Source organism: Pelecanus crispus, chromosome 14 (assembly GCF_030463565.1).
Source record: "Pelecanus crispus isolate bPelCri1 chromosome 14, bPelCri1.pri, whole genome shotgun sequence".
In the NCBI taxonomy this organism is placed as follows: Eukaryota; Metazoa; Chordata; class Aves; order Pelecaniformes; family Pelecanidae; genus Pelecanus; species Pelecanus crispus.
In genome coordinates this window covers 3,423,192-3,436,888 of record NC_134656.1, presented here as the reverse complement: position 1 = coordinate 3,436,888, position 13,697 = coordinate 3,423,192, and the positions used below count along the sequence as shown (strand labels likewise).

General features: G+C 39.4%; 1 protein-coding gene across 2 annotated transcripts in view; it reads right to left on the bottom strand.

Moving 5' to 3' along the window:
- Nucleotides 1-13,697, bottom strand: part of DIDO1 (death inducer-obliterator 1) — a 56,352-nt gene that overhangs the window by 21,631 nt on the left and 21,024 nt on the right. For both annotated transcript variants that reach the window (XM_075721236.1, XM_075721235.1), the window contains exons 6-7: nucleotides 12,681-12,893; nucleotides 11,664-11,889 (exon numbers count right to left, since the gene is read on the bottom strand). In XM_075721236.1, coding sequence (XP_075577351.1) covers nucleotides 11,664-11,889; nucleotides 12,681-12,893 — 439 coding nt within the window. The remainder of the gene's footprint in view (nucleotides 1-11,663; nucleotides 11,890-12,680; nucleotides 12,894-13,697) is intronic.

Sequence of the window (13,697 nt, the reverse complement as noted above, 5' to 3'; positions counted from 1 at the left end):
CTTAAATAATTTCAAAGAATGTGAAAATTTTGCTATAGACTAGATGAAAATTATTCCTATCCACTATTCCCATAGTTTTCCCTAGAGACTGGTCTTGGTTACTGTCAGAGACGGAGCTAGGGAGACCCTCCGTGTCAGGCACAAGGTCTCCTCCTCTGCCCCCCTCCTGCAGAGCTCACCCCGCTACCGCTGTACCAGTTGTCAGGAGGGCTTTGGCAATCCCGGGGGGGGAAGAGGGGGATCGGGAACAACTGCTGATGGGTTTGGTTTGGTCAAATTAGGCACCCAGAACTTAACAGAGATAAAAAGCCAAACTATTTTGAGTTAATAGTCTTGAATGGAGAGGTGGTGAATATCCAAAACATGCGCACCGATAAAGCTGCAGGAATTACTCTAGTTCCATTCTCTTTTTCCCGGTTTATTGTATCTTCTGCACAGATCTGTACCTTTTCAGGCAGGCAGGACAGAAGCACGTTTCTGTGACTCATCATGGAAAGGCAGGACAGCACAGCTCAGGTTTCAAAATGATGACAGTAAAATTCAGTCCTCACAGTGCTAAGACGTTCAGTTCTTTTGGTTTACAGAAGTACAAAATGTGAAGTTCTAAATTTGTACTTAATTCTCTATACACTATCTTTTTAATGATTAGTTCAAACTAGTTAACAAGAACTACATTGATAAAACTAAAAATAGCACAACCGAGATGTTTTCTGCCAATCAGATGTTGTATATATGAGAATTATACATGCACCACAAACCTTTCTATGTTACAAACAGCTATATCATAGTAAGAATATGTACTTGTAAAATAAAGTTACTAGTACAAAGGTAGGCTGACGTTCCCAGGGTTGAAGGGCAGCAGAATCAACGTGTCCAAGAAGAAAGATGCAGAAGCATCCTTTATTCTGCAAGTTGACATCATCACTATTTAGAAGCGTTTCCAAAGTAAGGCATGTAATTCTGTGCTGCTTTAGCCAATAGAAAATGTGCAAATATTTCATAAGCTTCATGAAAGCTTAACAGATTCAAAGTACAATACTACTTTATACCAGTTAAAACTGTCTACCTAGCAGTACTTGTTGATTAGAGAAATTGGTGGTACAGACTTTGTATGTACTAATTCAGCCACGTGTAGGTCATTCAGTGCTGCAGAACATCTACCCGCTACTTTTTCAAATTTACAGGACATGTCACTGTATTTTTTGAAGGACACTCAAATCGTGCACACATTTTGACAAAGACTCAAGGCTACTTAAATCCTACATATGCAAATAACCTGCGATGGCTGTAGATGCAACGTGATCTAAATAACCTCTTATCCTATTTTGACTATGAGAAACCAGAATTTTTGTCCTATCAAGTTTTGGTTTTTAGTGACAAGGTTAATGTGCTGCCACATCGTCCAGCTGAACCAACTCACTGTGTCGTTACACGGGTGTTGGATCCAACGCACAGGAGCAGCCAGGGAGCAGGAGGAAGGAGCAGGACTGCCTCTTCTGGTGGCAGCTCGCTCGTCTATTGACTTGGCCACAACACGAGCACACCCCAAAGCTTACGCTATCTTCTGGCAGGTACGAAACTGTGGCAAGTGTATGTTTGGAAGAGTTAACAGAAATAGGTACTCTTCTCAGAGAGCAGTACACCAACATACGTGGAATTTAACTTCTGAACAGATGCCACAGTCGCTCAGCAAATTGACAGGGCACGTAATGGACCAGGTATTCTCTCAGACCATGAGTTTCAAATCACTTGGGCTTGCAGTCCACGAACAACTTGAAGAGAAGACGCAGTCAATGCCTAGTATACATACTGGCCACTGTATTTTATACTGTGATGTTTCCAGTCCTTTTCAGCAGCAGCTCCAGTGTACCTACAATAAATGCTCTTAAACAAATTTAAAATAAAAGGATAGAAATGACTACTGAACATTCGCCTATCCAGCCTAACAGAATAATAGGGGGTTTCACCACAGACAGAAGATTAGTGCCACAATAAGGCATTTAGTGGCTCTTCTATTTGGCACTTTTGAACACACAGACGTACCCTCCCTTGGGCTGGTGTTAGAAGCGGTATTTAAAACAAAGCATTCGTTCCTATTTTCCCCATTTTAATCCTGTGAGCCACTTATTAGGACAGCAACAGGATTCTTATTGACTGAAGAGGCGTGGGCTAAAAAGACTGAGAGGTTCAGATGGAGCTAACGAGTCAGCTCATTTCCAGAGTGAAACCCAATGAATCCTCTGGAAGAAAAAAGTGCATTCCTTGCAAGGCTTGAGAAATAGCATTACTACGCTATGTTCACTACAGACTATACTCTGTAACTATAGATAACTATAACCTCTCCCACTAGATGTCAACAGACACGGAACCCCTCCCCTAAGGAAATTCCCCATGAAACTAAGCCAGATATTGCAACATGCAGCCAAGAACGAAACTTCTGCAAGCAGTGGAGGACGCATCTGCCACCTTATCTACTGTGTTACAGACAAGCCCGTTGAAAGCCTGACGGTTACGTATCCTTCGCTTCTGTACATCTCAACGCTGATGTTTCAGCATTGTCATGTGGTTGTTCAGGCCCAATTTAAGAATGATTTCCACAGTGCAGCGCTGTTTAATTTTACGTGAAGGGTTTGCAGGATGCACTCGCATCGTAATCACTCACCTACACTGGGAGGCTGTGTTTTACACCACCATCATGGAGATCATCCAAAGGAAACTTTGCTCCTCCTCTGATCTCTTCAAAATATTTCTGTATGGCATTCAAGCCTATGCTGGTTCCCTCCCCCTTTCCTTTTCCACCCAATCTTTCTTTGGAATAGTGGCTTTAGAAAGCCACTTCAAAAATACACCCCCACCCCCACCCCCCTTAGTTTCTATTTAAATTATCTCATTTGTGACGGGTTATTTTGCTGGAGACATTATCTAGTTTTTCCAACCTTTAAATACCTGAAGAAGTGTGCTACTACTTTTGTTTGTATCGTTTTAATTATTCAAATCACACTTTAAAAGATCTTCAATCTCTTGCCCTAGTTGATGCTAAAAGTTTTAAACGATGCTGTGGATAAACCACAGGCAGTTACACTTGAAGAGCCTGTTTTGTATTGAGTCTGTAAGGCTCAAATGTCTTTTAAAAATCTCTTAAAAAAAAATCATCACAGTTACTACTACAGAACACTAAAGACATTTGTGAAAAATGTCTTGCATGGCTGCAAGCTGATTGTTTATTACATAGGACTAATTATGAGAAGTTTCCCTACAGAATTAAAAATTTGGCATAAGGCTGTTCATACACCAGAACTATTGCCTCTGGTGTCTAATAATGTTTCCCTGTGTTCTCCTCCATCTACGCTAATTCCTTCTTCCTCCCCTCCAGGATGAAACTCCTCATGGCAGCGTGTGGGGAGCACAGGCTGATGGCTGCGTCGTCTTGTCCAGCTTGCACGGAACTTTCCCCAGCAGGAGCGCTGGCCCAAGGGAGCAGGACGTCGGCAACCCAACGCTTCAGAAGACGCTGCCTTGCACGTCGGCGAGCCTCTACAAGCCCACAGCGTGGAGGCTGCAGAAGCACGCATGGGTTATACAGATACTTTTCATGCTCCTCTCACTAAAATAGAGAGATTTGGGGGGGGGGCGGACCCCACAACTAACTTTGAAACGTATGCATAGCATACAAGTCTGCGTGGCACCAACAGTAAGAAAGCTGGTAGTTAACATTTTTCTGTTAAAAAAAAATCCGTAAAATTCCAAAATATGAATCATAAAACCTAAGAAGCAGAATACAGCTACTTGTGACCCACCTTTTAAAGTGGATCATTTACTACACTTAAAAGGATTTTTATGTCCTTTAAAAAAAAAAAAAAAAACCTAATGTCAAGTTAAGAGGAAAATTCACACTAGTGCAGCTTTGCAGTTGTTAAAAAAGCAAAAATACCTGTTAGAAGATATTCTCCGACAGCCTGCATAAAGGCTGGCCAGGGCTGAGTAATTATGTATTGAGAAGAGCTAATCCCTAAAGGTAGGCAACAGCACTGGCCTTTACAATAGCTTAAACATCTGATAGGAATGCAGGTGTGAAAAGACCAACCAGAAGTAATAATCTATTTAGGAATTCACAAAAAAAAAAACCCCACCAAACCCAGGCAGCATTTTGAGTGTCACTCAAAAATCGGCCTGTGAACTCGTACTGTGAAGTTCCGTATGGTCCTGCAGCTCCTTCTTGCTCAGGGGCAGGCAGCTGCACTATCCGTTTCTCTGTGCGGTCGTTCCAGCTCTCCAGTCTGAACACCACAAAAAGTGAGGGCAGCCCGTTTTGGCACACATCACAGTAGAAAAGGACAGTAGAAAAGGCTCAGAGATGATGAAATATCTCACCCCTATTTGCCAATATCCGAGAATTTAGGAACTGCATTTTCCCCTTTGTAAAACTGTTGAAACAGAGGATGGGCAAGATTTCTCAAACTTCATTTCTCAGCCTGTGGTGTTCCAACAGCTTCCCTTTGCCACTCAGCCCCACTGCATCCTAAATGGACTTGTTCGATGCAGCTGTGGCATGACCCCTTTCTGCACCTCTCGTGATAGAAATAACTTGAACAGAACAGAATTTAAACTAACCCCTCCACCTCAATGCAGTGGCCGATACCAAACTTTAATTCATGAGTTCTTCTGAAGTGAAACCTTCCGATGCAGTATCTAACTTAAAAAAAAATTGAACAAAATACCCGGGTGAGCCGGTGCTTTAGATGTCAGCTACAAAGCACTCTACAATGGGAAGTTACTTACCATTTAGGAGACGTTCAAGAGCAGCCTTTGCATAGTCACACTGCTGGGGTGCATGCCTGACATCTCAGAGCCTCACAAACCGGTCGGGGAGTCAAATCCTGCTCGGTGCCACTGAAGCACCCTCTTGTGGCACCGCACATTCAGTGCCCAAGGCTGGGAAGGTGAGGTGGAGGCTGTAACCGCTTCAGCTCCGTGCTGTTCAACTGCTGCTTTTCCTGAAACCTGTTTTTGCTAGACTTTCGGTCATTTCCCTCGAAGATAGCTTAGCATTAGTTCTAAATAATTCAAAAGTGTCGAACTATTCTTAAGTAGGTTTCGGTGTTAGTTTTCACTGTTAATTGCCTACGAACGACGTGTCTGCTTCCACTTGCAAGACCAAATCAAACTTTATTATCGAACACTAGTGTTTCGGAGGTGTGCCCCCCTGCCCTGCTGCTTTTCTTCAAAAGCCTCTATCAGTTCTAATCTGCACCACAATGAGAAGCCCATAATTAAGCTGCCTGTGTACCAAGCCTTTACATTCAGGCACACAAAGAAAATAAATCTGGCTTTAAAGTTAACTAATTTAGGAAACTCTGCGATACAGGGCCTTTTCCGGGGTGGTGATTTGTTTGCATTCAGGCCAACACTGTAGCTATGCTCATGCAGATCTGTAGCTTAGACGCGCAAAGCTTTGTTTTAATCTACATGAAATTATAGTGATTTATCTGATCTACATCTTCACAACTACAGCACTCCTGAGTGAAAGAGAGGCACTATCTGCTGCAAAGAAGGGCTCCTTATTTTTCCAGACCGTTTATGGATTGGTATCATCATTCCTTGCAGGGACAGGCCGTCTTCAGGTTCCAAGTTCGGTACCGATCAGACACAGCGAATCATCAGCACCAGATCAGCAGCAAAACTTGACGCCAAAGTGCAAGAGATCACCTCAAAAACCCCCTTTTATTTGGGGACTAGCAGAGGAAGACCTTTTTCACTGGCTATGCAGTCAAGTGAGCAAGTTCAAAGAACTAAAGTAATATTAGTAAAAGAAAGCAAAACAGCAATAGAGGGTGGTGAGGTTTTTTTAATCAAACTTTCATCACTTTCAGTGTTGATGACAAGAGATAAACCACCCTAATATTCATAGTGCATCCGTAAGTTGTACCAGGTTTCTGCCACCCCAACCCTTCCTCTCAGCAATTGTGCCTTATACTGAAGCCAAGCACCCATTACGGCAAGAGCGCTGGCTTTCTGTCGTCCAAGCACCTTGGGGGTGCTAGGTGCTTGAAAGGCAAAATAGGAAACATGCCAGCAGCAGGGACCAGCCTTCCTAACTTAAGAGACACGGCAAAAAATCTTCACGTGGCTGAGAGCCACAGGACAGATGTAACATACCTTGAAGAGCAGAGAAGGGGAGCTCCAGTCGTCCACAGGCAGGAGACGATAATCGCTCCCCAAGGATCCCACTGCTCCTTTTAACTGGCTGGGTCCCAGGGGATCCTGGCTTCGGCAGCCGCTGCCGGTCTGCCTCACTCCACAGCCAGGACTCAGATCGTGCGCCAGCACAGCCCCTGCCCTTCTCAGGACGCAAGTCAGCACCAGAGCTGCGTTACACCAGCCGCTCCTGTGCTATTCTCTCTCCAAAGCCAGATCTCCAACATCAATTTCTCAGAAGTTCTGGCAGACTCTAGTATGGGTCTACATTGCAGAATACAGCATTAAGCAAAGATACCTTAGCTTTCAAGGATGCCAGAAGTAATTTAGGTGTAACAGTATGGAACTTGGCACAGGCTAGTTTATCCTATGGGGAAGCACCCACACCAAAACAAAGGCATCAAGTTTAACTACAATCAGTCCTTGCAGACGAACATACTTATGACTTAAGAACAGCTCCTCAGCTTAAGTAAATATTTTTTTAAGTTAGTAGTTAAGTATTTTTTAATAGCTGAACCAATAGCAGTATATCCACTGCACTCAATTGAAGAGTCACAATTTAAGCTGGTACAATCTTGCCTGAAGAGAAGCATTAAATCAGCACCAGTCTGCGTGCAGACAAGGCCTTACTTTCTTCTTTTCACAACAGTACTTACAGCTTCCTACATCACTTCCACCTCCTGAGCCATAACTCCTGTCTTGAGTGTACTACATTTTCCCCCTGTTCTCTTTATAGTGGTATATTTTCTTTCTTTCCTGCCTTCATGCTGTTATCACAGAAAGAAAAAAAAAAAATTCACAAGAGAAAAATACATAAATTACGTATGCTATAATCTAAGCAGTTTGGTACGCACACCACATTTTCTGATGATAGGCTCCCAGTATCACTGTATTCCCTTTACAATGTCTCTGTATTTTGTTAGAGGTGTATAGAACAAAGCAGTCCAAGTGCCCTTTGTATCTGGGATCTTTATACAAGCAAACATATTCACTCTGTGAATAGGTCTTGGGTGTAGAAAAGTTTAGCAGCAGCAGAAATTAAGAAAACTGAAAGGGGATAATAAGGAAACCAGTATCACCGGAGCCAGGGCTCTACAAACCTGGCCTCCCACTTCCAGGAGGTGGCAGCATTAAGTTTGTCTCTCCGTAATTCACTGCTGTAAAGCAGGAGAGGTACCACAAACACTGCTTTCCTCTTAACGCAACGCTTCCCCTTCAAAGTCCCACACGTTAACAATTCCCATGAAATACCAGTACCAACTAAGAGATTGTAATAGAGAGCTATAAATTCATACTATTTATCTGTCTACAGTTAAGTAAACAGAAGTTTAGTGACTTGGTGTGACAAAGAAGTGCTTTTTACTCAAGTTCTACCACAAGAACACACACATTTAATGTTTATTTTTTATCTAATAAACCCTCTTCGCTCTCCTGTGTGCTTAGTTACTTTTATCAATAAATGCAGTTAAGATATTTAAGTAGCTTTAGCACCTGAGTTGAGTACATTATCGGTTCATGTATTTCTTTTAAGTCTAGTAAGTCAGCTGAACTTCAAAGATTTGAAGCACTGATGAGTATTTAGTATACTTATGACTGGGTAGTTTAAAAATTGGCATACTGCAAACATCTATCTTCTTCCCCTCTTTTTGGATTCATTTTCTATTTTAAAACTGCTGATACATCTGCTGCTGACTTCTATTTGACAATTAACAACAAAAATATAGAAAAAAGTCTCTTGCAGGTGTTGCTCTATCAAGGAGAAAACCTGAGTTCAGATGCTTCAGACATATATACCGATACTGCTGATAAACCTTTGCAGCAGCAAACTTCAGGCAACTTCAACTTCAGCAAACTTACCCCCTTTTTACAGGGCAGCAGTGAAAATAATGGACAAATATTGTTACAAATGCAATACATTATATTAATTAGTGTAAAACTTTTAAGTATAAAAGCTCTCAGCAGAGTCAAATGAGCAGTGGATGCAAACTTCTTTTGTGGTTCCTTCTGGAAAAAACGTGTTTATATCATGCTGTTTAACACCTGCCCTCCTTGAGCATTATTAAAAATAATGCTTCCTATTAATGTAGATGTATGTTAGTCTGCTAACAAAACTGACATATTTCAGAAATCATTTTGGGTGGTGCTTCCCCACAAACACCTAGGTGATCTTACTACATAAATGGAATCTGTTTTGCTTTTGTTATGAATTCTACATCTCCTTTGATATGACCTAAACATTGATAATTAACACTAGCTCACACAACAAATTCAGGGTTTGCATCACAACTTGAATCTCTGAACAACAATGTTCCTAAATCTCAACAATCCCTATACTTGTATCAATTTGGAAGCTAGGATGACTTTGGAAATTCAATATAAAAGTTCAGCACTGCATATTAAATTAATACCAATTTTCCTAACGAAATCAAAAGCAGCATTCCTGAAAGGGAATGTGACACATACCTAATTTCCTCTTGTATGTGTAGTTCAAATACTGCCTGCAGCTTTAAAAGTACTGGTACTTAATACTTATCAAAGCAAGTTCAAAGTATTTCCCACTTCAGTTATTAAACAAATAGGATTATTTTCACCAGGAACATGAAGATGTTAGACACTGTCATTAATCAGGCTCCTGATTTTGGTGTACAAAGTCACTTCCAAGCACAGCCCTAACTCATCTGCAAAAAAGCTACAGAAAAAAATCAGGGAGTGAAGAAAAACGAAATAATAGGGTAACAGAGAAAAAGAAATCACTGCTCTATATCACTGCATACTACTAGCACCAAGTACCCTTTTTTTTTTTTAAATGCAAAACAGGTTGGGAGGAGAAAAGGGGGCGTGGTGGCAGGGTTTAGATGCAAATATACTATACACCCCTATCACCCAGTACATCTATAAGAGTGGCTTGATTTTCTTCTTGCTACTACTTAATAAAACTACCATCATATGTAACAACAAAATCTCGTATCTGACAAAAACAGAGTAAACATATAAAGTAAATCCATGTCTGAAATATGATAAACTGACTGATGGAAGGAGTATTAGAGAGAGTATTTTTGCTAATCACGTTAAGCTTCCTTAATTCTTAAAGGGCCTCGCACACTGAAGTCACAAATAAGGATTTGCAGAATACGTCTTGAAGCTCTGGGAGAACGCAGGCTGTATTTTGAAACACTGGATATCGAAGAATCCTGTCCCTAGCCTCCTCTAGGCGACCTTAAGTCCAAACATAAGACACTTAAATGTCTGAACTAGTCATCTTAAATGTCCTTCAGAATCAATGTTCAGAAATAAGCATTTCTAAACAGCGAGTCACTTTGTTCTAAGATTAGTGTCTAAAACAGATTTATGTTTTGTCCACTGCAGGTGTTTTTCTTGACTAGCTCAGACTTAAGAGTTCTAACTTTTAGGTACCTGAAGTGAGGTGACTCTCACGAATTTCCATAATGCTGTAACTTCTATGTTTTGAACAGCATATAAAGATTTGTTAAATAAAATCTTGTAGGATACTCTTAAAGATGATGCAATAGCAGCTTCTCAGGAAGCTTACAGACCAAATGCATCCAATCAAAAAGCAGGAGAATTTTTTTCACAAATACAAAAACAATGTACTTGGAAATTTAGTAATGGCACAGAGTCTCCACGTATTAGTACAACTTACCTTACTAATAGCAATCTGAAGTTCTTCCTTGCATTTGACATGAGAGCTCTTCATCACACAAAACAGGCTGTATTCTATATTAAAGTCTGCTATATACACATATTTTTGCACCAATTTAACAATTTAGCTACAGGAATCCGATTTTCTACTGGAATTGGTTAAATCTGTATAACCCCCAGTGTGGTAAAACTTAAGAGCAACCCCCCCCTAAAAAAAACCCAAACTCACTGCCTCAAAATCTGTATTCCTGTCTCCTAGGAAAAAAAACGTACAGCGATAAGCACATTTTAAGTGATATGGTTATGAGATAGAAAGTGTCATAAAAATTTGATGTGTAAAATAAGCCCTTGTAGTTTCATTTACGTCCTCCTCTCCTAATTTTAGTTATGCTTGAAACAGTGGTGTTTCTGACAAAAAAAAGCTACAGCTTCTTTAGAAGAAGCTTAAAAAAATGCAACTTTATCAAAATATGTATCTTAAGAGTTCACTATAAAAAAGGCACAGGGCCCAAGTAACAAAATACGTAACAAAAATATGCAGGAAAAAATTCTAACCATTTAAACATTTGATGTGGGTAAATACAATTAAATATATCTAGTGAGTCTACTATGCGCTATAATAATAAACAGCAATTTAGGGTAGCCGGCGTTCCCTCAGTGTTTAAAAATTACATCTAAAAAAATCTCATCTTAAAGATAATTTGTAAACTTATCAGTTACTTTACATATAACGTAAGTGTTCAATAACTAGGTTTATTCCTGAACATAAAACGTAAAACTGCCTAACGTGTGGTTAAGAAAGCTGAGAACTGAATTTCTGAATTCGTTAATCTTCAAGTGAGCAAATATTAGACACCAGGTCATGTGTTTTGTAAATGTGAAATGTAAGATTTCATCTGAAGTTCCACCACTGCATTATAAACTACTTAGCTGAAGTCAATAAAAAAATGTCATTAGCGGAAAGACTTGTTCAGGCTACAAAGCAGTATTTACTTACCTTTACATGAGTTACAAGGATGCTATTCAAAACCTGCAAAAATATGCAAGGCAATACCTCTGCCTAATATCCACTTAAGATGTGTTCTTGTGTGTGTGGATAATGTGTGAAGTATGAACATATAAACAGAGGGGGGAGGAAAGGGGGGGGGGGGGGGGTTAAAGAGAGAGAAAAGAGTACTGCCTCCCCCCCAAACTTAAAAGTAAAGAATGGTCCTTAAATTATTTCATGTAAGGAAGAAAAGCAGCAGGAAGAACTTGGATATACTTGACAGTTAAAAGCTGTTTGCAGAAGTGTAAAGTATCGTTGGATACCACGTTGAGGATTTCATTTTCGGCACTAGCACTGAAAGTGCAAGACCTGAGAGACAGGTACCAAATCTAAATTACAAAAATACAATTCAAATTAGTACAGTCAATTGCTGATTCATGGTGCACACTGTGCAACCTTTTTGTAAAACTTAACACAACTGTATCAATACTTACCTTTTCTAGATTAGAAACAGTTATTGTCTTTATGGGAAAAATTTAAAGCTTAATCATGTCGTTTTCATCCAGAAATCAGCTGGGTAGATTGACAGGCTCTTAATCATACAACTGTCATATGATACAAATGAAACTTTTAAAAATGTTACCCATTTGTGTGATTCTCTGTGCGCGAATCTTTGAAGGTGAAGAAAAGTAGTTTGGTGCCATATTAAGAAAAAAAAAAACCCAAATCCTAAACTCCCTAGTCTTGCAGAGCCAAGAATGGATGGGTATTCAAAGAAAATGTAAATGATTATTCAGGAATATCCCTATGCGATACATACATTTGAACAACAGTGAAGATGAAATGGCAGCAGTCCTTTCAGGCTTTACAGCATTGTAATTATGATCGCTTGCCCAGGATGGTGTGCTGTTTTCTGCTGCTGGCTCTTTAGCAATAGGTTGAGTGTTTGCCTCAGTTTTGGGAGTTGTCAAAACAGTCTTCTTCATATTCACCTCTCTTTTCTCAGGAAATGGTCTCTTTTGGCTTGGAAGAGGCTTAATACCTGCCTGTAGGATTAGAAGAAGCTTAATTACTAATAATCATCAAATATATTTTAAAAACAAGCAGAGATACAGCTACATACATGTACACAAATTTCTTTCATAGCAAGCTCCTGTAAATACACTTGAAATGACATAATTTCACATTCAAATCTATAAAGCAAAGGTAATATACACTGTAACTTCAGGAAAAGAGAATGGCAAAGAAACCACCTCAAAACAACAGTATCTATCATCAAGTTGTGGGGTTTCTTTTTGTTTGTTTGAAAATCTACTGCCCATTTTATAGTGGTTTCAAAAAGAAAAGGAGGCAGCTTTGATTTCATCTTTTCATTTCCCAAAGCACACATACAATGAAGTCTCATGTTAGTTCACAACTCACAGTAATTACTGCCCAAAACCCAGTAATTTTGAGTTAAAAAAGGTAAAATTAATTTGGAATGAAATTAAAATAAAGAAGGTGTATTGCTTTTTTTTTTTTAAACAGGTAAATTAATTTGGAATTAATTAAAATAATTTTTTTTTAAAAAAAAGTGCGCTGCCATCTAGAATGCCCTTTCAAGAAACTATCTCTATCTAGTGGCAATTATTAAGATTTTTAAAAAGTGACAGTAAAACATTTTAGTTTCAGAAGACTTAAACAATGCAATACCACAGGAAAAAGGCAAGAGGAAAAAAAAAAAAAGAACTCCTCTTCAATGCAGGACTTGGCAATTCTATTTGTCTGAAAAAGGAGAGCACAGAAATAAGCCACTGTGCTTCAGGACAACTGTTTTGGATCATGAATATTAGCTTACCTGCAGCTGAGATTTTGGCATGCCGGGTTTTTCAGATTTTGGTTTGATCTTCTCTTTAGGTTTTGGTTTTGCATCTTTGCCAGCACTTAAAAACTTCATAGTGGCTGCAGCATGTTTGAGAATGCAGTCATTGCTGCAATACACAGAATCAGGCTGAGCCAAATTAAAACAGCCAGGACCAATGCACTTTGATGCACCAGGAGCTTCAATTACCTATAGATTGAAATGGAACAAGTTCAAACTTCAAAGAGGAAACAACAGAAACATACCTGTATAACACAAAGAAATGCTTATGTATTGAATGTGCAGACCACAGCTATGACTGTTACTGACTTGCACAAATGAACTCTCTTTCATGAAACAGAAACAACCCATACAAATTTAAGAATTTCACTCTTCTAACACACTATTTTCAGAATACGTTGTATTTTCAGGTGGTTGGTCTGCTAGCAGTGAACTAAGGGAGGCTGGTTTCCTAAATTTTCAGATCCCATAAGCATGCAAATGCTTTTTTCTGATCCTCTACATCATGTGAGAAATCTCCTTAATAATGCAGAACTGGTTTCTCAAGAGCAAACTTTCTAAAACACATTTTACTTATGTATCACCATCAGCAGCTGTCCTCAACCATGCACACATGCAAAAGGAAGCACTCAGCTATTCAGGTGCACAGATAATTCTTGCTCTAGAGGTTTTCCAATTCTTCAACTTACATAAACACAACTATTCTCCCAGACAATTTTGCCATAGCCTAATACTTCTTACATGTTGAGAAGTTTGCCTATACAATCTGTATTTTTCTCTACTTCACAATTACTCTCCATTTATATGAAAGTGTTATACACTAAGCACTTCCTCTTCAAATATTAAGATTTAGAAAATAGTACATTCCTTGAAAACAGAGTACATTAGGTCAAAGTCTAGAAATATCTGAAAGCTCTTTACGCTCTAACATATCACCTCTAGGAATTATGCCTTTAGTCTCACTCTTCTAGATTACTCCTAAAAATGTTATAC